Source organism: Mizuhopecten yessoensis, unplaced genomic scaffold (assembly GCF_002113885.1).
Source record: "Mizuhopecten yessoensis strain PY_sf001 unplaced genomic scaffold, ASM211388v2 scaffold8383, whole genome shotgun sequence".
In the NCBI taxonomy this organism is placed as follows: domain Eukaryota; kingdom Metazoa; phylum Mollusca; class Bivalvia; order Pectinida; family Pectinidae; genus Mizuhopecten; species Mizuhopecten yessoensis.
In genome coordinates this window covers 295,752-319,876 of record NW_018407520.1, presented here as the reverse complement: position 1 = coordinate 319,876, position 24,125 = coordinate 295,752, and the positions used below count along the sequence as shown (strand labels likewise).

General features: G+C 36.5%; 1 protein-coding gene across 3 annotated transcripts in view; it reads right to left on the bottom strand.

Moving 5' to 3' along the window:
- LOC110455806 (fragile X mental retardation syndrome-related protein 1-like) overlaps positions 1–24,125 on the bottom strand; it is a 47,179-nt gene that overhangs the window by 22,804 nt on the left and 250 nt on the right. For all 3 annotated transcript variants that reach the window (XM_021506187.1, XM_021506189.1, XM_021506190.1), the window contains exons 2-7: positions 10,561–10,613; positions 8,883–8,979; positions 2,892–3,049; positions 2,372–2,437; positions 1,707–1,800; positions 851–967 (exon numbers count right to left, since the gene is read on the bottom strand). In XM_021506187.1, the coding sequence (XP_021361862.1) occupies positions 851–967; positions 1,707–1,800; positions 2,372–2,437; positions 2,892–3,049; positions 8,883–8,979; positions 10,561–10,613 (585 nt within the window). The remainder of the gene's footprint in view (positions 1–850; positions 968–1,706; positions 1,801–2,371; positions 2,438–2,891; positions 3,050–8,882; positions 8,980–10,560; positions 10,614–24,125) is intronic.

Here is a 24,125-nt window from a genome sequence, read left to right as displayed (position 1 = left end):
TGTATGTATTGTATATAGTGTATGTATTGTATATAGTGTATGTATTGTATATAGTGTATTGTATATGGTGTATGTATTGTATATATATACTGTATGTATTGTATATACTGTATGTATTGTATATACTGTATGGATTATATTAATATCCTGTACCTGAAATAAAATGAACAGTGGGACTCATGAAGTATATAAAGCAAGCACGAGTAGTTGTGAATACAGAACTTACTATTTTCCTCCTTAGGCATCAAAACAAACACTAAAGCATTGTTAACTAACAACACAGCATAGAATATAAGAATAGATTGATAGTCTCTCAATGAAATGCATCCCTGGCAAAATTAAAAGTTAATAACAATTGTCAATAGACATTTATGTTACCTTTCAAAACAACATAATTTTTATGTAACATTCACTATACTCCCATTACATCACCAGAGATGTACAATATTTACTTGATTTATCTGTAACCATTCACCCTGTATATGACACCTTATATTCACTTGCCTGAGTCAACTGTTTACCTGTAACCTTTTCACAGCCTCCTACATCCTCTGTTTCAGTAATTTACCTGTAACCTTTTCACTGCCTCCTCCGTCCTCTGTTTCAGTAATTTACCTGTAACCTTTTCACAGCCTCCTCCATACTCTGTTTTAGTAATTTACCTGTAACCTTTTCATAGCCTCCTCCGTCCTCTGTTTCAGTAATTTACCTGTAACCTTTTCACAGCCTCCTCCAAACTCTGTTTTAGTAATTTACCTGTAACCTTTTCATAGCCTCCTCCGTCCTCTGTTTCAGTAATTTACCTGTAACCTTTTCACAGCCTTCTCCATCTTCTGTTTCAGTAATTTACCTGTAACCTTTTCACAGCCTCCTCCGTCCTCTGTTTCAGTAATAACTTCTGTCTAAGGTTCCTCAGGTGCATATCTCCTAACATGGTAGCCCTCTTGATGACCGAGTCACTTGTGGACTAAAAAAGAGGTCAACATTTTATTTTCATATCACCTAAAACTGCAACTACAGAAAGCGGATTTGTGCACATAAGTTATCTTTGAAAATAGTTCCAAGGATGGTCTTGATTATTTCCATGAAAACATTAAACTGACAGCACCGGGTTTTGTTGTGTTCATGATGATAACTTAACATTTAAACATGAAGACCGAGGTCTATAACCTCAGAAACTCTCAGAAACCTAAATCCGTTTGGTTTTACATCTACTACAACCTGAACGCTAGTCCCACCTACAAAGTTCATTAACTCTACATTGACCATGGTACTTTGATTTCCATTATATGCCTTAGATACAGCATTACAGTGCTTTTTCTGTCAATTCAACACCATCATTGATACTCAAGGGGTTCGCTCCGTTACGCTCTCTGCACCCATGGAAAAAGTCCAAGCAAAATTGAAGGCTCAGTGTGAACCACCTTGTTGATGAGACGAGAAGACTAGGTCGATCCTTTGATGTACATCAAAAGAATCTCGCGGTTGTGTTATGGTAAAAATTGACTAGCTCTAAAGTCGGGCATCACTCCTCAGTAATCTTCAAAGGACAGGTATCAGCCTAGTGATTTGTCAGCTTTTTGTTTACCCCAAGACCAATCAAATGGCTAGCTGCGTGCCTTCAATTTTGCCATGACATATTCCCGGGGTGCTGAGAGCATAAGCGAGCGTAGCCCCTGGAGTATCGAGGATAATTCAACACTTACCAACACAACAAGTGTACCATCTGTTTCATTGTATGCCACAGACACAGCATTACAGTGCTTCTTGAATTCAGTGTGGGCATTTTCATCTTTACAACTGAAATCCAAGAATTAAAATATAACATAGAACAGCATCCGAATCAAAACTAATAAATATGTTGTGAGGTGAGCTTGCTTATTACAATCATATTTATAAGTTATCAGACATATCACTGAACAATTCTTTTTCTATAAAAAGATAAAATGACAGATGATCAGGTAGCTCAGTCAGTTAGAGCGATAGTTTAGTAGTTCTATGGGTTTGAATCCAGGTCTAGTCTGTAGTGATTTTTTTCAACACCCAGAACACTGTTGTTGATCATATTTTGTTTATTTCATCTTTATCGTTACTCATACAATTCCCACAAGGTATGTTTTTCTTTTCAGAAATGATTTATCTTTAGTCATACCAGAAACAAACAGTTTTGAGTACTAGGTTATAGTTTCTGCCAGTGGCATGGAGATCCTTAACTTTAAACTGGCCTATCAGACAACCCAAAAACAAGCTCCGTATGCCAGCACAGGAATGTCTATAATTTACATCGACCTCAGGAACTGAATGTCCTGTCGATCCACAGGAACTTGACGACTGACAACTTAGACGATAGTGACATACAGCCTGTACTTACATTTCCCGTAAATCCACAGGAACATCGATGACGTACTTGTTAAAGCTAGTTTTCGTTAAAGGTTTACTGCAAAGCAAAAGCACACCTGGTCAACATTGAAAGGTTTGTCACATGTGTTCTGTACAACTGATGGAATTAATGTTTGAAACTTAATACTCACTTAGTTAAAACTAATTTGAGGCTTCACTGTTAAAGTATACAGGTTTGTTTCCTCCAACTTTATTTCTGTATTAATGTGCACAAATACAGTTTGTTTAATGTTGAATTGTGGGATTTAAGACTCTAATGAAAGAAGTGCTACTTTATTAAAAATGTTTACTGTTGTGTTGAATATGTGGGCCGACTTTAAAATATCACTGCAGTAAAATAACCATTTACGCAGTTTTACACAAATTACAATATTTGACCATATTGTTAAATAATGATGGGCAGACAGAATCTGTCTCCATTGGTGATTACTAACTCCAGGAACACTGATCAGGACCTATTACACATAAATCTTACTGTGACGATGACCTACTTAGGATTGATGCTTCTGATCCTCTCCAGAGGGACTATATCTGTGTACGATGACGTGTCCCACCCTGTGAACTCCATCACCGCAAACTCTCCTTTGAGCATTTTCACAAGTGCTTGCCACCACCCAAACTCCTCTGCTTCATTGGCCCTCGAAAACACCTGGAATGGATATTATTAGTGACAAATAAATACAAGGCCATGAGGTGAAACGTAGTGCTGTTAATAGACCTATCAAATGTAAGTATGAGGGGTACGGAAATTCTACACGGGAGCAAAGTCCTTTATCCCTAAATAAAATGACTATGCTGATGATGGATTAATTTTGTCCCGTATCTCATCTTGTCTCATATAAATCAATGATAAGGACATTGTTCAGCGAGAAATTTTGATGCCAGCCTGTCTTTATAAGATGTGATAACCACAACATCCTTTAATTGTTTTCCTTGTCACATTATGATGACATTATGACATACATACATGGGAACGGAAAGCCTTAGCTAAAGAAGAAAGCATTATTCCAGTTCACCACATTTACTATTGGTACATACGACGTAAATCAAACATTACATTTTGTACTGGATTCAGTTCACCACATTTACTATTGGTACATACGACGTAAATCAAACATTACATTTTGTACTGGATTCAGTTCACCACATTTACTATTGGTACATACGACGTAAATCAAACATTACATTTTGTACTGGATTCAGTTCACCACATTTACTATTGGTACATACGACGTAAATCAAACATTACATTTTGTACTGGATTCAGTTCACCACATTTACTATTGGTACATACGACGTAAATCAAACATTACATTTTGTACTGGATTCAGTTCACCACATTTACTATTGGTACATACGACGTAAATCAAACATTACATTTTGTACTGGATTCAGTTCACCACATTTACTATTGGTACATACGACGTAAATCAAACATTACATTTTGTACTGGATTCAGTTCACCACATTTACTATTGGTACATACGACGTAAATCAAACATTACATTTTGTACTGGATTCAGTTCACCACATTTACTATTGGTACATACGACGTAAATCAAACATTACATTTTGTACTGGATTCAGTTCACCACATTTACTATTGGTACATACGACGTAAATCAAACATTACATTTTGTACTGGATTCAGTTCACCACATTTACTATTGGTACATACGACGTAAATCAAACATTACATTTTGTACTGGATTCAGTTCACCACATTTACTATTGGTACATACGACGTAAATCAAACATTACATTTTGTACTGGATTCAGTTCACCACATTTACTATTGGTACATACGACGTAAATCAAACATTACATTTTGTACTGGATTCAGTTCACCACATTTACTATTGGTACATACGACGTAAATCAAACATTACATTTTGTACTGGATTCAGTTCACCACATTTACTATTGGTACATACGACGTAAATCAAACATTACATTTTGTACTGGATTCAGTTCACCACATTTACTATTGGTACATACGACGTAAATCAAACATTACATTTTGTACTGGATTCAGTTCACCACATTTACTATTGGTACATACGACGTAAATCAAACATTACATTTTGTACTGGATTCAGTTCACCACATTTACTATTGGTACATACGACGTAAATCAAACATTACATTTTGTACTGGATTCAGTTCACCACATTTACTATTGGTACATACGACGTAAATCAAACATTACATTTTGTACTGGATTCAGTTCACCACATTTACTATTGGTACATACGACGTAAATCAAACATTACATTTTGTACTGGATTCAGTTCACCACATTTACTATTGGTACATACGACGTAAATCAAACATTACATTTTGTACTGGATTCAGTTCACCACATTTACTATTGGTACATACGACGTAAATCAAACATTACATTTTGTACTGGATTCAGTTCACCACATTTACTATTGGTACATACGACGTAAATCAAACATTACATTTTGTACTGGATTCAGTTCACCACATTTACTATTGGTACATACGACGTAAATCAAACATTACATTTTGTACTGGATTCAGTTCACCACATTTACTATTGGTACATACGACGTAAATCAAACATTACATTTTGTACTGGATTCAGTTCACCACATTTACTATTGGTACATACGACGTAAATCAAACATTACATTTTGTACTGGATTCAGTGGTGTTGATGCTCATCATTTCTATTTTCAATTGCTCTGCTTTCCCTGATGAGCACTGTTGAATACCATTAAGGTCTCCAGCCCAGGATCCCTACCGTGGCCACTATGGACTTCCTTTTGCAGGGACGTTGGGTCTCCACCCCCCTGTTATTACTATCGGTACAATGGTAGGTAAAATTTCCATCTTTTCCCCCTCATATATAAAGAATCTCTTAACCCTACATTGCCACATGACAACTGTCAGTAACATATATATATACTTAAATATGACCATCTCAATATTTTGCCTTGTATTAACCCAAGAACCCTACATTGGGCTGAGGGCTGATGTGGGTCAAATGTTCATATGGGGTAGGATAAGGAAAGGGTCTTCATACATAGAGGATCTGTCATAAGTTTCCCTTCAAATTAGATTTATGATACAAGTTTGGATTTTTCATGTTTGTGAGCCAAATATTTTGCACTTGGCTGCCTCTGAAATAATGAAAATTGTATCCGCTTCACAATGACGTGACGTCACATTGATCGATTGTGAGGTCATTTCCAGAGTGATATTACACACGTTACATAAACATAATTTATGTGATGGCTTTATGACACTGCATAACACAATATCCATATGATAACATTGTATATTAGACATATTATAAATAAGTACAACATCAAAATATTATCAGGAAAGACACATTTAAGCACACAGCAAATTAACGTTTCAATTTCATATAACTGTGGTCATATCCTATTTTTCATAAAAATCCAATTAACACTATATGATCACATAGTAATGCAGAATATACAGTACCCTGTACAGTCTGTTTCACTTACTGTCTGACTCAATAATAGGTCTTCATGTGTGGCTTCAGCGCTGAGCCTGCCATTACATGATACAGGTTGAATTTTAATTAAACCTATGTGTGATTTTAAAACAGATATGGCATGTCACTGATGGGCAGATGTAGAGACATAGGTTGTTTGAGGGTATGGCATGCATATGCACAGCTAGTAGTATCGTACACTCACAAAAACCCATATCTACTATACCGAAAGGTATGGGAGTACACCCCACAAAACCGTTGTCTTCAATGGAACAGCTCTATCAATATCCTATATGTACACCCATAGGTATTACAATTAGGGGTAGAGATATTCTACACCCACAGGTATTACTATTAGGGGTAGAGACATTCTACACCCACAGGTATTATTATTAGGGGTAGAAACATTCTACACCCACAGGTATTACTATAAGGGGTAGAGATAGTCTACACCCACAGGTATTACTATTAGGGGTAGAGATAGTCTACGCCCACAGGTATTACTATTAGGGGTAGAGATATTCTACACCCACAGGTATTACTATTAGGGGTAGAGATATTCTACACCCACAGGTATTACTATTAGGGGTAGAGATATTCTACACCCACAGGTATTACTATTAGGGGTAGAGATATTCTACACCCACAGGTATGGGAGACAGAGATTTCTCTTATTCCAGTGCGTAAGTGATAGAATTGTGCAGGGTAATTATACAGGGCTATAAGAAATTTCGATCTTCCACTCCATTTAGTGTGTGACATCACAATGCGACCACGATGACATGTACATAGTACATGATGTCGCAAAATCAGAAAATTCCTAGCGATGGCACGATGTGACTCTTTTTAAGTGGTGTCTGAGCTGTTCCTTGTGATTGGAATGAGAGAAAAATACTCTTTCATGCCAGGGGGAGTAGGTGAAATTTGCCCATCGGGATTTTCAAACTGGTGCAAATCTCTGGGCAAGCCTTTACTTAAGTTAACCCCTTGGTCAGAATTCCCTATCTACACCCCTATGTGGCTGGTGTCGTACAATGTACCAAATGTTAGAACATCTGTTTTAAGGTTCAATGTTCCCAACAAGGGTTCTAACGACAAAAGTGTCAAGGTTAAGCTTGATTTACTGCTGTACCAGTACTGACCAACAGTTCAGTCTCCTGTTGTATTCGTTGTTGTATTCTTTTCAATTTAATAGGACTTAACAGGATGTGTTTTTCTTGAACTAAAGTAACGTAACCCAATGGCTATAGGAGAATAAGAAATGGCATCACAGTGTGTGTGTAACACTGCAGATAGTCATCATTCCTACTGATAAGGCTCGCACCACATAACACACATCAGTTTATCTTAAAATTCCCCATGATGTCTAGTCTAGAGAATGGTCGGAGAGTATGACATACACACAGGCTTATCAATCTAAACATATGGTCTGTGCAATATTAACCTTAGAATCTAAATTATCAGATTTTTAATGTTTATGTAAATAATTGATGCATGATATCATAATGCAATTATGTTATATTCTAATTTTACAAAGCATTTATTTTTTTATTCTAATAAATATATGAAATATTATCATTGAATTATAGTCAAAATTATTCTGTTTATAAAATATATTTTAATTGCCAAGTTATTTAAAATATTATATATACATAACAATGATATATATCATATCATATCTATTGAACAGAAGTTCAAACATTTTTGAGCAGCTTCCTTACACTTTCACCTGTTCAAGTTTGCTAGGTAATACATTCACCTTCAAAAATAAATTTTGATTTTTTTCAAGTTTAATATAAACACAGGATATAAATATATATACCCAGGTACATAAATGACATTATAGAAGAGTTTGTAAAGCTTCTGGTAAATTTTCTATAGTAAACTTCACCTATTGACACAAGATAACACGGTACAAATCAATCAACCCATTTCACTTTCACTTTCATTTATTTACTTTATAAACTATGGTAGGTATCTTTAATGCTATCAAAGTTTCTATATATAAGTTGAGAACACTACAAGTATTTGTTAGTATTCATAATGTGATACTGTACAAATATGAATAACACAAAGTGAAAGTAGAATAAAAGTGTTGGAAAACCAACACAATTACAAAACATAAAGGTTTAACATCCTTCAGACAATAATAAACATGTAACAGAAAGAAAACTAGGCTGAAAAAATGATGGTAGGTTTTTGATTAATAGAACTTGTGACTTCCACAGATCTATGACCTTGAATCTAAAGCTCTTTTGGGGAAGTGGTGTACAGAATCCTCCGGTATAAGAAGTTTCATTCTTATAATCTGAACAAATATTGTGCAGTGGATTGAAACAGTAGCCCAGACCTTGACATTGGATCAGCTCCATTTGTCTACTGCTATTTGTATATAGTTATGTCACGTTAACATGAAGGCGGTACAGCAATGACATCAGCATGTGCCAGACAACATAGCCAATGCCATATGCTCTCCCTATTTCATAGCAGGGTAAGATTATTAATGGTCAAAATGAAACTGAATATAAACACTTCTGTCATTGGGGCTTCATTGCTAGTAAGTGACAGGAGATGTTTATCAGTTTCCAAAGGCTATAAAACTATCAAGTCTAGAGTTCTAACGATCTGCCATATATATAAATTGGTCACACATGTACAGTACAAGGCTGTTATGTAGTGTTGAGTAAACCAGTGCCATAATGATTAACAAGGTTTACGACTTAAATCATGGACATTCAGGCTGGGATCATCTGTCGGGTATAATCATACACAGCTACTGGAGTAATGGGGTGATCAAGCAAGCACAAGAGACCAGAAGACACGTTTCAGTTTCCTATTCAATATTGTACAACAACTTGTATAACTTTTCATACCATTTACAATATAGAAATTAACTTTTCACAACAAAGATATTTGCATTATTAAATATGATAATGATAAACTGACTGGGTACAAGACAGAGGAGAAGAAATGCCCCATTTTCTCTACCTACCTCCACCATTTCACCTTCCACATAGTCAGTCCTTTTCACCACCACCTTCGGAGGCAACCTCGCACAGCTGAACTTGATCTCTTGTTCTGGCTGCCAGCTGTGAAAAAAAGAAATATATCCACTGTCTGTCCATTTCATATGATGTAATTTTAGGAGGAAACCCACCTGTAGTCCTGTTTAAAACCTGTTATATGTAATCATCCACTATTCAGATTCTGGATTCAACCATATAACTATATTTTAACTTTATTTGTTTTACAACATTTATTTCAACTTATATTAGCACGGGTAATCATTTTTTGGCCCGAATGTTGAGTGCACAGGGTCGTAATGTGGGAGGAAACCAGAGTAGGCGGAGAAACCCAACATGGTCGGTCAGGTGACCCCATACCTATTAACATCTGATCAGGGAATCAAACCCCAGCCGCCTTGCATTGGTGCAGTTATGACCCAGGGGTAAAATCTCCAAGTGTGGGGCAGACCCCAAGGCCATCCTAGAAGCCTATGTGCATTCATCTCTTTATACTCAGCCATTGTATATATGGTTATGGGGTGGGGATCTCAACTGTTTCAAAGATATAACCAAGAAACTAAGTCCCTAGGGGTGGGGAAAGACCCCAGGGCTTCTTTTAACATCATGCTTGTGTTTATCTCCTGATGCCAAGCAATGTTATATATGGTTATGGGGTGGGGATCTCAACGGTTTCAAAGATATAACCCAGAAACTAAATCCCTAGGGGTGGGAAAAAACTCCAGGGCCAAATTTTACATCATGATTGTGTTTATCTCTTGATGCCCAGCAATACTCTACATGGTTTTGGGGTGGGGATCTCAACTGTTTCAAAGAGACAACGATCCATAACATACAATATTGACCCCACTATACCACTTGACCCCAGGGCCATAAATTTCATAAATTCAAAAGAGGGCTAGTTGATGATTATAATTAAATGTGCCATTACTCTCTGCTACTTGAAGGAGTAGAGAAGAAGATTTTTAAAGATTACCCCATTTTTTACCTATTTGCCCCCGCCCCTCAGGCCCCTGGGGGTGCAGCCCCATAAATTTCATAAATTCAGAATCCCATGTCCTAGTGATGTTCAAAGTCGAATTTGGTCAAAATTGGCCCAGTCAGTAGTTTTGAAGAAGAAAATTAAATGTATAAATACATAATTGCAAGTACACAATATTGACCCTGCCCTACCTCTTGTCTCCTTGACCCCAGGGCCATAAATTTCATAAATTCAAAAGAGGGCTATTTGATGATTATAATTAAATGTGCCATTACTATCTACTACGTATACTTGTAGGAGTAGAGAAGAAGATTTTTTAAAGATGACTCCATTTTTTACCTATTCAGCCCCATAAATTTCAAAAATTCAGATCCCCATGTCCTAGTGATGTTCCATGTCAAGTTTGGTCAAAATTGGCTTAGTAATTATGAAGAAGAAGATTAAAATGTAAAAAGTTGACAGACGATGGACGCTGCGATATGCCATAAGCTCACTTGGACCTTTAAATTTGGGCCAGGTGAGCTAAAAATCGTAGGTTATTTACACTTCTAAACATAGTTTGTATGTCCCATTACAATTTGTATAGTTAGCTTTTAATCTTAAAATGGAATATAAATCATATAGAATGTGGATCTTTATTATCTTAAATAAAACAAGAAACTTACTCATTTTCAAATTGTACAGTTATTGTTTCTTCATGTATGTTCTTCACATAGGCCTGGAAAAAGAAAGAAAAGTATTTAGTGTATGTACAAACAATTTGAATACTTTTGGATTTTCTAAAGTATTATAATTACTGTGCATTAATTCCTACTTTATTTTGGTTTCTGCAAAAAATAACAAAGCAATTCATATAGAAACATGTACAATACATATAATTTATGACAAGCAGGCAAAGGAAGCATACTGCAATTCTAGCAATACCTCGTCCCCCAATCTAACAACAAACTCTAGTATATTTTTTTTTAACAAAGGGTAATTACTCTGTATATAGTGTCACACAATGCAAGGGGCAATAACTCTGTATGTATTGTCACACAATACAATACCAATTCCAGTATCCATGAGGTAATATTGTTTAAAATTTGACCATTGTAGGTGACAATCAAAGTGACACAGATAGAGTGATAGACACTGTAAAGCTTCATTTTGTCTAGCTATAGTTCCATATTGCAGTGACAGTGGGTTTCCTGGGTACTAGCTATAGTTCCATATTGCAGTGACAGTGGGTTTCCTGGGTATTTGCTATAGTTCCATACTGCAGTGACAGTGGGTTTCCAGGGTATTTGCTATAGTTCCATATTGTAGTGACAGTGGGTTTCCTGGGTATTTGCTATAGTTCCATATTGTAGTGACAGTGGGTTTCCTGGGTATTTGCTATAGTTCCATATTGTAGTGACAGTGGGTTTCCTGGGTATTTGCTATAGTTCCATATTGCAGTGACAGTGGGTTTCCTGGATATGTTGGGGGATTGCCAAAGTACTGGTCCTTAAACTAGAAAATCTTAATCAGATATTGAAAAACATCCAAATACAATTTTTCTCATTTCTTTAACATGAAAGAACAGGATTTTCTGAGTTAATGCTTGTTTATAAAGTAAAATTTAGCCATATGTACATATCAGCAGTAAAAAAAACTTGAATCTGTAATGTAACAGATATATACATTTTTTGTTTTGAATGGGCATTTACCCAGAAACGTCTCTGTTAACATCCTACCTGTCAAGTCCAACAAGGGAATGGGCTCACACTGAGGTTTATTAATTATTAGTTCACATAAACATGTCCATTATGGTTTTGTATCATCAGGTCAGATGAGTAATTGAGCAAAATAACAAAGCTACCATGGAACATTGCCTGATACAGTGACCAATGATGGAACATTGCCTGATACAGTGACCAATGATGGAACATTGCCTGATACAGTGACCAATGATGGAACATTGCCTGATACAGTGACCAATGATGGAACATTGCCTGATACAGTGACCAATGATGGAACATTGCCTGATACAGTGACCAATGATGGAACATTGCCTGATACAGTGACCAATGATGGAACATTGCCTGATACAGTGACCAATGATGGAACATTGCCTGATACAGTGACCAATGATGGAACATTGCCTGATACAGTGACCAATGATGGAACATTGCCTGATACAGTGACCAATGATGGAACATTGCCTGATACAGTGACCAATGATGGAACATTGCCTGATACAGTGACCAATGATGGAACATTGCCTGATACAGTGACCAATGATGGAACATTGCCTGATACAGTGACCAATGATGGAACATTGCCTGATACAGTGACCAATGATGGAACATTGCCTGATACAGTGACCAATGATGGAACATTGCCTGATACAGTGACCAATGATGGAACATTGCCTGATACAGTGACCAATGATGGAACATTGCCTGATACAGTGACCAATGATGGAACATTGCCTGATACAGTGACCAATGATGGAACATTGCCTGATACAGTGACCAATGATGGAACATTGCCTGATACAGTGACCAATGATGGAACATTGCCTGATACAGTGACCAATGATGGAACATTGCCTGATACAGTGACCAATGATGGAACATTGCCTGATACAGTGACCAATGATGGAACATTGCCTGATACAGTGACCAATGATGGAACATTGCCTGATACAGTGACCAATGATGGAACATTGCCTGATACAGTGACCAATGATGGAACATTGCCTGATACAGTGACCAATGATGGAACATTGCCTGATACAGTGACCAATGATGGAACATTGCCTGATACAGTGACCAATGATGGAACATTGCCTGATACAGTGACCAATGATGGAACATTGCCTGATACAGTGACCAATGATGGAACATTGCCTGATACAGTGACCAATGATGGAACATTGCCTGATACAGTGACCAATGATGGAACATTGCCTGATACAGTGACCAATGATGGAACATTGCCTGATACAGTGACCAATGTACTCTTTAGCAATGGTCACTTTAATGATGGGGATTTCAACTTGGAAGTGCAGTGGAATAAATAGACCTTCATGTTCCATTGGGAAAATAGTCAAATTATAATCAAATTATAAGAGGTATATATTTATGTTGCACGTTGAGGAAAATGTGTTTTGAAAACAGCATTCAGGTAATAGAAACTAGGAAGGAATGAGGGAAGGATTGGGTGGAGGTGGATATGGGAGTAGGTGAAATGACATACATACAGGATAGTAAAATATAAAGATTGAAGATGAACAGAGATGAAAATATTTTTTATATACAGCCTAGCTATAATATTGAGACCTAAGGAGCCTTAATGGTCTTATCTGTTATCTATAGAGGAAGCACAAACATGGTCTTATCTGTTATCTATAGAAGAACAAACAATCTTCTGCAGTCAGGGGCAAGGGCACACACATCTTCAATAATTGCATTCACACTTTGGAATTTAGATTGGCACAAAGAGTAACAACACTTTCCAGCAAGACTACATCAGAATTTTTTTTAAGATTAGGTGTTAAGAGTCAGTTTCAACCACTGTAACTTTTTTCGAAGATAAATTGAAAATGTTTCGGCCAATCAGATGGAATGGTCAGGGTGCACGTGGCCAACTTGGATTTCAGACTGGCAAAAAACACACACTGTAACTTGGTTATGACATAATAAGGAAAATCTGTGCTAAGTTTAGAAGGTTCAACTGTTAAAATTGTGCCATCCCACATTGTCATCCAGCAGTGAGCTATAAAGGAATGAAGGGAGACATGACTATTCTTTTATATGATATACATAAACGAAATTGCTGCTATTAGAGGAAAAGAGTTCAAAAATGTATTAGATTGAAGTGTCTTGAGAGGAATTTGAAACCTATTAGAGAAGAGAGATTAGAGCACATAACCTAATAGAGAAGAGAGACTAGAACACGTAACCTATTAGAGAAGAGAGACTAGAACACGTAACCTATTAGAGAAGAGAGACTAGAACACGTAACCTATTAGAGAAGAGAGACTAGAACACGTAACCTATTAGAGAAGAGAGACTAGAACACGTAACCTATTAGAGAAGATAGACTAGAACACGTAACCTATCAGAGAAGAGCGACTAGAACACGTAACCTATTAGAGAAGATAGACTAGAACACGTAACCTATCAGAGAAGAGAGACTAGAACACGTAACCTATTAGAGAAGATAGACTAGAACACGTAACCTATCAGAGAAGAGAAACTAGAACATGTAACCTATCAGAGAAGAGAGACTAGAACACGTAACCTATTAGACAAGAGCGACTAGAACATGTAACCTATCAGAGAAGAGAGACTAGAACACGTAACCTATCAGAGAAGAGAGACTAGAACACGTAACCTATTAGAGAAGAGAGACTAGAACACCTAACCTATTAGACAAGAGCGACTAGAACACGTAACCTATTAGAGAAGAGCGACTAGAACATGTAACCTATTAGAGTAGAGAGACTAGAACACGTAACCTATTAGAGAGAGACTAGAACACGTAACCTACTAGAGAAGAGCGACTAGAACACGTAACCTATTAGAGAAGAGAGACTAGAACACGTAACCTATTAGAAAAGAGAGACTAGAACACCTAACCTATTAGACAAGAGCGACTAGAACACGTAACCTATTAGAGAAGAGCGACTAGAACATGTAGCCTATTAGAGAAGAGAGACTAGAACACGTAACCTATTAAAGAGAGACTAGAACACGTAACCTATTAGAGAAGAGAGACTAGAACACGTAACCTATTAGAGAAGAGAGACTAGAACACGTAACCTATTAGAGAAGAGAGACTAGAACACGTAACCTATTAGAGAAGAGAGACTAGAACACGTAACCTATTAGAGAAGAGAGACTAGAACACGTAACCTATTAGAGAAGAGAGACTAGAACACGTAACCTATTAGAGAAGAGAGACTAGAACACGTAACCTATTAGAGAAGAGAGACTAGAACACGTAACCTATTAGAGAAGAGAGACTAGAACACGTAACCTATTAGAGAAGAGAGACTAGAACACGTAACCTATTAGAGAAGAGAGACTAGAACACGTAACCTATTAGAGAAGAGAGACTAGAACACGTAACCTATTAGAGAAGAGAGACTAGAACACGTAACCTATTAGAGAAGAGAGACTAGAACACGTAACCTATTAGAGAAGAGAGACTAGAACACGTAACCTATTAGAGAAGAGAGACTAGAACACGTAACCTATTAGAGAAGAGAGACTAGAACACGTAACCTATTAGAGAAGAGAGACTAGAACACGTAACCTATTAGAGAAGAGAGACTAGAACACGTAACCTATTAGAGAAGAGAGACTAGAACACGTAACCTATTAGAGAAGAGAGACTAGAACACGTAACCTATTAGAGAAGAGAGACTAGAACACGTAACCTATTAGAGAAGAGAGACTAGAACACGTAACCTATTAGAGAAGAGAGACTAGAACACGTAACCTATTAGAGAAGAGAGACTAGAACACGTAACCTATTAGAGAAGAGAGACTAGAACACGTAACCTATTAGAGAAGAGAGACTAGAACACGTAACCTATTAGAGAAGAGAGACTAGAACATGTAACCTATTAGAGAAGAGAGACTAGAACATGTAACCTATTAGAGAAGAGAGACTAGAACAGACTGAGAGGTGTACAACTACAAGTAGATTTGAGATGAATATAATAAGGGATTGACAATTGCAAAACAATCAATTTGCTCAAGTTCCACTTGGTATACAGGAAGTACATGAGTGTTTGAAGAAAGAAAAGCATAGTTCCTCTTGCCAAACACGATCAGTTAAGGTCAATTCAAAAGTTCTGGTTTCCAAAAATGTCTGATATAACATAACTACTGTAGTGTGTTTCTCTGTGGGGGCCCCAGGGTGGGGAGGGATCATTTTCTAATGTATGCACCGACAAACACATGAGCATTACACTATAAGGTACAGGGACAAACACAGACAACAAACACATGAGTACTATACACTATAAGGTACAGTGACATTCACAGACAACAAACACATGAGCATTACACTATAAGGTACAGGGACAAACAGAGACAACAAACACATGAGTACTATACACTATAGGGTACAGTGCCCTACATATACAAAAAACACATGAGCATTACACTATAAGGTACAGGGACAAACACAGACAACAAACACATGATTACTATACACTATAAGGTACAGTGACATTCACAGACAACAAACACATGAGCATTGCACTATAACATACACAGACAACAAACACATGAGAACTATACACTATAAGGTACAGTGAAATACACAGACAACAAACACATGAGAACTATACACTATAAGGTACAGTGAAATACACAGACAACAAACACAGGAGTACTATACACTATAAGGTACAGTGAAATACACAGACAACAAACACATGAGAACTATACACTATAAGGTACAGTGAAATACACAGACAACAAACACATGAGAACTATACACTATAAGGTACAGTGCCATACACAGACAACAAACACATCAGCATTACACTATAACATACACAGACAACAAACACATGAGTACTATATACACTATAAGGTACAGTGACATACACAGACAACAAACACAGGAGTACTATACACTATCAGGTACAGTGACATACACAGACGGAGAGGTCTGATACACAGAGACCTCATAACAATCTGGATACACCAGCTGTGTGCAGAAGTGGTGGGGATCCTCAAACTGAAGCTGGATGGGTCTATTTATAAGGTGGAGGAGCTACACCTACACTGCCAACCCACAATGGCCAACCTAGCTGGAGTGGTTTGAAATCAAAACGCATGGCTATTTAATGATTAATCCAGCTATATATAGAACCAAAGTGTATGTCATACCTTCTGCTTGGCCTTGAAAACACAGGGCCTTTGCACGATACCCTAAATATAGATGATTGGGGATCATGTGTGGTGTCGATTTGTTCACTTTTGAAATTATATTTTATTAGTATACATGCATTTTTCAAAACTGCAAGATGATTTGTAACTTGTGTGATATCAAGTTTATAACATGAAAACATGTTGTACGTCTTTGTTTGTAAACGTTATAATACATACTAGTCCAAGATTTTTGTGGTCTATACACCAGACTTCTGATATTTTGACATCTGTCTGACAAAATATCTGAAGTCTCGTGTTTGCATATAGGGGCCAGAGAAAGTACATACACTGTACTAAATTGTACAAATAATAAGTCTATAATTTATTATTTTTAAATTTCTGTATTTATGGTGTTAATATTCAGGTACACTGCAATAATTGCTCAGCCTTTTAGTTATCTGTGATATAAACCTCAAAACCAGAGGGATCTTGCATTAATTTAGTACCTAACATCATAGCATCTTCATTTATTGTGTTATGTAATTTGATGTCTTTTGTTCTTTTGTTTTGTGGTGTATTGAAAGCCATGCCAACACAAAATGTATCATGTAGTAACCTTTTATCCAAACTTCATACTACTAAGTTTGACATTGCCCTTTCTACTGACTCTTACGTACATTAAGAATCCCATGTGCCACTGCAGGAAAAACACCAGAGTCCAACTGCGGTTTTTTTCATACAATAAAAATACAGTAACCTCCCTGATTTACATAGTGGAAACTCAGTTGTTATTTCATAAGTCCTGGGCTTGAGCCAAACTCTGAACCATTTAATTTTTCCTCTCCTCAATAAATAATAAAGAACACTGCTATAATTTGTACGCCATATATATATATATTCAAAATTATATTGTTGTTCATTAAAAGTTATCCTACTGTTTTGATATGACAAAGTAATGTTATTTGCTAATTATGATATGCAGTAAATAGAGTTTTATTGAGAAAAAAAAATCTTCCTTTCATTGTATCCTTACAAAATAATGCTCTTTTCTGCTTTCAGAATATATAATAATATTGACAGTAATAATCTTATATTTTTCAAGAAAGTACTGCTCCGTCAAAAAAGAAATTCTCCGATTCATTTGAATTATAAATTATGATTTTTCTCTATTTAGATTAAAACTACATCAACTCTAGCTCTGAACAAGCCTGTGGAAAGTTCCATACCGTATATATAATATATATATATGGTATGGGTTTTCACTAGGTATAATCCCACTGGAAAATATCGTAATACATGGTTAAGCTATTGGCAGTGGTGCAGTGATCCTTAACAGATAATCATGTGAGATTTCTCCCACTGATTCATATATAAATCTGTTTTCTTGTTTCACAAATTGTATCATTGTATATTCTAGAAGAATCAGAATATCTGTCATACATTATACGTGTAGTCTGTATTACAACAGTAACTCGGGTTTGATATCTAACAACATTTATTGATATAGGATGCTGATTTTATTGTGAAGATGTTTGGTTTTGATTCTGGTCGCTGCTGGAATGTATTTCTGTGGCATATCATCTGTATGAGTGTAAGGTGATCAGCCTCTGTATCATCTGTGTTTCTGCCTATCGCTCCATGTCTACTATCTTGGTGTACTATTTAGTGTAGTGCACATGCTGCTGCCATCATCAACTAATTATGTAACAGATAAAAACAGTTTACTAGTCATCTTATATGTATTCTCATGATTTTATTAAAGTGTATTTCTACATGCCATCTACATGCATTCTACATTGTATGGGAATGAGACTGAGCAGCTTAAAGGTCCCCCTACAGGCCACAGGTGTGTACACACAATTCCTACAGCCTTATGTTAGTAACAGGGCTAGAAGATTTCAGTATTCATCCAAACGTATGGGTATTGGTCTGGCTAATATCTTTCCAAAATCTGCCTGCAGCTAGCACTATAATAATATGGAATTGAACACCTCTGGTTGGGGATTTGCAGCATCGTCTATAGAGGATCTGTTTTTTGCAAACATTTGTATTTTATAACTGTTTCATTATTCGAGGAATAAAAATGTAAAACTTTGATTTAAGCTTAATGGTGGCTTGGGGAGACCAAGGAATGAAACCTGCTTCATGACTAAATAGCTGGTCAAAATCCCTATACCCATACTTAAGGAATACGTTTTTAATGACTGACCCATATTTTTCAATCCACCCCAAATATATAACATGTATATTAGTGGTGTACCAATAACCGAAAACATTGATTAAATCGAGCTTGACATGAGGTTGAATCGTGCCGGCATTCAAGCATGGTAGCTATAATGTCATTACATAATCAAGGTCATTGCAGTGTTTTGTAGGTACGGCTAAATTTATAACTGACGAAATCCGGAAGTACAGCAAATGGCGGCCACCAGAATAAAAACACTTTCTTTTCCAGAGAAGGGATGATGGGGTATAAACTGAACAGTACCAACTCAATTTGACTCAATTTCATTTGAGTTAACTTAAATCACAATAGTACAAGAGATCCCAGAGGGATCTTGGCGCACACTATTGTACCATCTTCATTAGTTCTTTGTCAGTTCTAGTCATGTTAACAGTTAATGCACCTTGAAGTAACTTTTGATCTAAACTTAATACTATGTGTACATGAAAGCCAACCTTCAAAGTGAGTTTGTCATTTCACATATTTACTAGTACAGTACTTAATGTGAAAGAAATAGAATTGATCATTGCAATATGAGAAAGATCTGTTTAGTTCTTCCTTTAGACATTTTGTTTTTATGATCAGTCTCAAAATATAACATGCACAATGAGGGATCAAGGGAAACCCATATCAATTTTGAGAAAGATCCCTCAAGTTATTCCGGAGAAATAGTACTAACAAACCTTCAATGTCAAAAATCAAAAATAGCTGTCAGTAAGCCATTTTGTTTAACTGATCAGTTTCTAAAGTAAGCATGAACAATAAAGGATAGTGGGGAACCTGCATTGGCTGTCCCAAATTATTTTTTTTGGGCAAGTAAAAAATTTGAAGCACTGGCCCAAATGACATATATTGGTGGCTGAAATAATTTTGGGAAGAAATATTTCCACAGCATTATAACACAATGCTTCAGCACATTTAAATTACATATAACCTGACAATGTTTGTAATATGTAAAAGAGAATAAAACATTATATTTTCAATTCTTCAACACTAGTTAAAACCCGACATGATCCAAAAAAGATATACACAAAACTCGCACCTCAAAGAAGACACCCTTGAAGTATTTATATAGAAAATCTGAAAAAAAAAATCATCACATTTTCTAAATCACGGACAAATCAAAGTAATGACACCTGAAAAATGTACTGCCCCCCCCCCCCCCCCCCCCCCCCCCCCAGTTAATGTGGAAGGGACTAATAAAATCTTTCATCCCCTTGGGGGTGATATAGGGGGATCTCAACCCGAGGGGGGAAGATTCTTAATTTGCCCAACATGAGGCTTTGCCGAGTGTTTGGCAACTTAAGAATATTCCCCCCGAGGGTTGAGATCCCCCTATCTCATCCCCGAGGGGGTGAATGATTATTTTTCTCTTACCCTGTTGTTCCTGTCCAAGCGTAAGATGAAGCATATTGTTTGTAAACAGGAACACGTGGATAGCGTATTAATATTATATGTATGCGTCGGACGGTTCACGCATCATATTTTAAACATTTTAAAATCAATCCCATCTTCTTTGATGCCAAATGTAAACATTTAACACGACAAGATTAGCAGACGAACTTGTGTATGTGTGTGACCTCATAAAAGTAGTTCTTCTTCTGGGTCACATCAGTGACGTCAGGTTTATTGTGGAGAACGTGCAAAGAGCACGTGCAGCTTGTCTCAACCCTAGGGTGAGACAAGGAAATCTCACACCGGTAAAAGTAAGGATAAATCTGTCCAGGGTAAGAGAATATAATTTCTTTTATTCAATTATTTTTTGACAGTCGCCCAAACTATTTTTGTTGGGCCAGTGACTACCTCACTTTTGACAACTTTTGGTGGCTCGAGCAAGACTTTAACCGCCATTGGCGAGCAGGCAACTGTCCATTTCAGGCACTGCTGCATAACAAGGGAACAAGGGGAACCTACCTATCAAATTTGAGAAAGATCCCTCTGGTATTTCCCGGGAAATAGCTATAACAAACTTTCACTATCAAAATCCAAGATGGCTGTCTGTCAGCCATGTTGGGAGCAGGTATTGATTGTTACGTCACTTGTTTGTGAGAATAACGTCATCAATTTTTGAGAAAACGTAATTTTCTCACACAGACCAATGACGAAACAATCAATACCTGCTCCCAAGAGAAGATAACTCTGCAATACGCAAAGACAGAATATATATCTATACATGCTAACAATCATTTTGAAATATTAATGTTCAGAAAAGAAAAAACTTTGGTTGGAAGTCCCCGAAGATTACCATAATCATAAAGTTTTGTGTTTTAATTTGACGATTTTTTTTTACTGACAAACAAAAACTTGGAGGGTCCCCCCCCCCATTTTCTAGACAGTAAGTTACTTTGTCCAGTACTAGTGGTAATGCCTTATTAGGTAGTTGATGATCAATATTAATGTGTTTCTTAAAATGGTGTGGATTATAAAACCTGAAGAGTTCAGATCAGTTCAAAATTTGGGTCATACCAAGTCTTGAAACACAGGGTTAGTTTCACTATGATCATGAACAGTCTAAATGCATATGTCACTGTTAAAACCACTACACTGAAATAATCCATGTTTGACTTGTGATCACATCAATTCTCATGTTCTTGAATCTTTTATGATGAAATATTCTCGAGTTTAGCAGTTACAAATTTAAACTCTGACCTCGAGCTCTGGTCAGTAGGTCTACACCATCGAATGTTTTCCACTCTCACTATGCTATAAAATGGTGCCTGTACTTCACAAATAGCTATTTTATTTAACTGTTTAGCAACTGGTGGCTGGATTACAAACATTGCTGTCTATTAGGATGAAGACTTACAAAAAGGACAGAACATTTAGTTTAGATCTGGACTGGGACCCGGTAGATCACCAGAGACCTGCAGGAGGTAGATTTACATTGGAATCTAGATCTAGAACATCCATCTCAAGTTTGAAGTTTCAGCTTTGGTCATGTCAGTTTCATTTTTCCCGTTCTGCTGTGATTCTTTACTACCATTTCTCTAAATTTAAACCTTTCATATTATAACAGCTAATAAAATGTGTGTGAAGGTACACAAGAATATGTTGTTTCCGAGGTACAAGTTTCCGAAAAAGGAATATGAATTGGCCGTCACATGGTATATTATATGGGGGCTTGTATACTTCCCGTGTAAAAGTAAATCAGTGCGAACAAACTTTGTCGAAGTAAAATGCTGGTTACATTTGCAATAAAATGACTGAAATTTCTCATCCTTCAAGAAAAGGATATCTACTTGTACCCTGATGTCAGACATGCAGTCTAGAACCACATTCCACGTTTTGGCATATTGTTTTTCTTTCAGATTTTCTGTGTATACTGGAAGTAAACAGTTGAAAATGATACATTTGAAAAAATACCAGGATGTCAAGAGATTTTTTTTTCTATAAATTTTGACTTTGTATTTCCTTACGGGCATTAAGGTGACAAGCTGATTCATGTGTAAAGCTTATGAGGTAGTTAATTTTAGCCTCTTTTATCAAATATAATATATATACTACCTCAGCCACTCGCTAAACTTCAAAAAGTTAGTGAAGTGGCTATACCTGTAGAACAAGTCTGGGCTGCATCAAATGATCAGACCAGAGCAAAGAACAGTAGAAATTTCTGGCAGTTTCAGTGTAAGGCTGACATTTATAAGAACTTATTAATTCTTTCCACATACCACCACTGATTGGAACAACCTCCCAGAAGATCTGGTAAAAACTTCAGACTTCAAAACGTTTAAAACTCAAGTATTAACAAATTAAATCCCAGATGCACTACTCCAAAGTCAACCCTGGAATCATAGTTGGTATCAAGGTCTCTTCCAGTATTATACAGATACAGAGTTTGATGCAGAAAATACATAATAAATTCTGCAAACAATTTTGGGTTGTTTCTATGTAAAATGAAACATGGAAATATGAATTACAGACGTTTCCCCCCCCAAACCGTTACACCCCAGACCATTTCACCGCAACTTTTTTCACATTGCCCCAATTATCAGTTCATTTCGCCCCAAATATGAACCTATTTGCCCAAAATCCTTTTCGCCCCTAAAGTTATATAGCCCCAAATTCTTTATCGCCCCAACCGCTACAAAACTATATTGAACTATATCTGATCTTGTGAAAGTGGCGGTAGTTATTGCTAGTTTCACTTAAATATATCATTAATGATTAGAAAAACGTAATCTCAAGACTCAAATTATTGGTACATTTTTTTTACATTTATATTTATATTTGTTCGTGTATTTTTTTTAAAACATTAATTGTTTTGATGAATTATCAGTTTGCATGTTGATAAATGAGATTGTCAGCTCAATTTGTGAAAAGTAGGAGATATGTTGAATGATGTGCCAATTGAGTTTCTGTCCTTCATATTACACAATAGGCATTTTTGCCTGGGCTTCATCAGTTGGGACGCTTTTGAATGTCTATCTTAGTATATACTCAATCTCGTATTAAACAAACAACAACTATGAAATTTGCAGGTCAATTGGTTGTAAATTTTATGGAGGAATTCTTTGGGGCATTGTAGGTTTTAAGGGCGAAATAGTTGGGGCTTTATGAATTTTTTGGGCGAAATGGTTGGGGCGCTATGAATCAAATTTGGGGCGTAACTGTTTTGGGGTGAATCGTCTGACACTCATGTTTACTTAGACTTGGGTTGTAGTTCTAATTGAACACACATACTCCAATTATATACACCACTTAATTGTTCTCTAGACCGTACAAAGTGTTCTGTACGTTTGTAGATTTGTACTTTCTTTCTATCCATCAATTTATCTGAACTTAATCAAGTTACAAAGCTAGAAACAGAATCAAACAACTTTGTGAAGATATATTTTGTTTACTTAGTTCGATTATGATTTCGGAGATCAGATAACTGGTAGGAGTGTCTGCAGTCTGATCGATGACACGAACATGTTGGGGAAGCTGGAAAATCAACAGATAAGAAAGATACAATCGTGACTCATCATTTGGGCATGTATCCATTCTTTATGAGGAGCGAATCAAACAAACTTTCTTAAAACTGATATAAGTTAAGCGTTCATTTTATATCACCTTTAATTCCTCTGGTTTAACGTCGAACTTAGTATCGCTAGTAAAACGATATCTGAAAGTGAAACGAGACGCCGAAACCGGCCAAACAGAA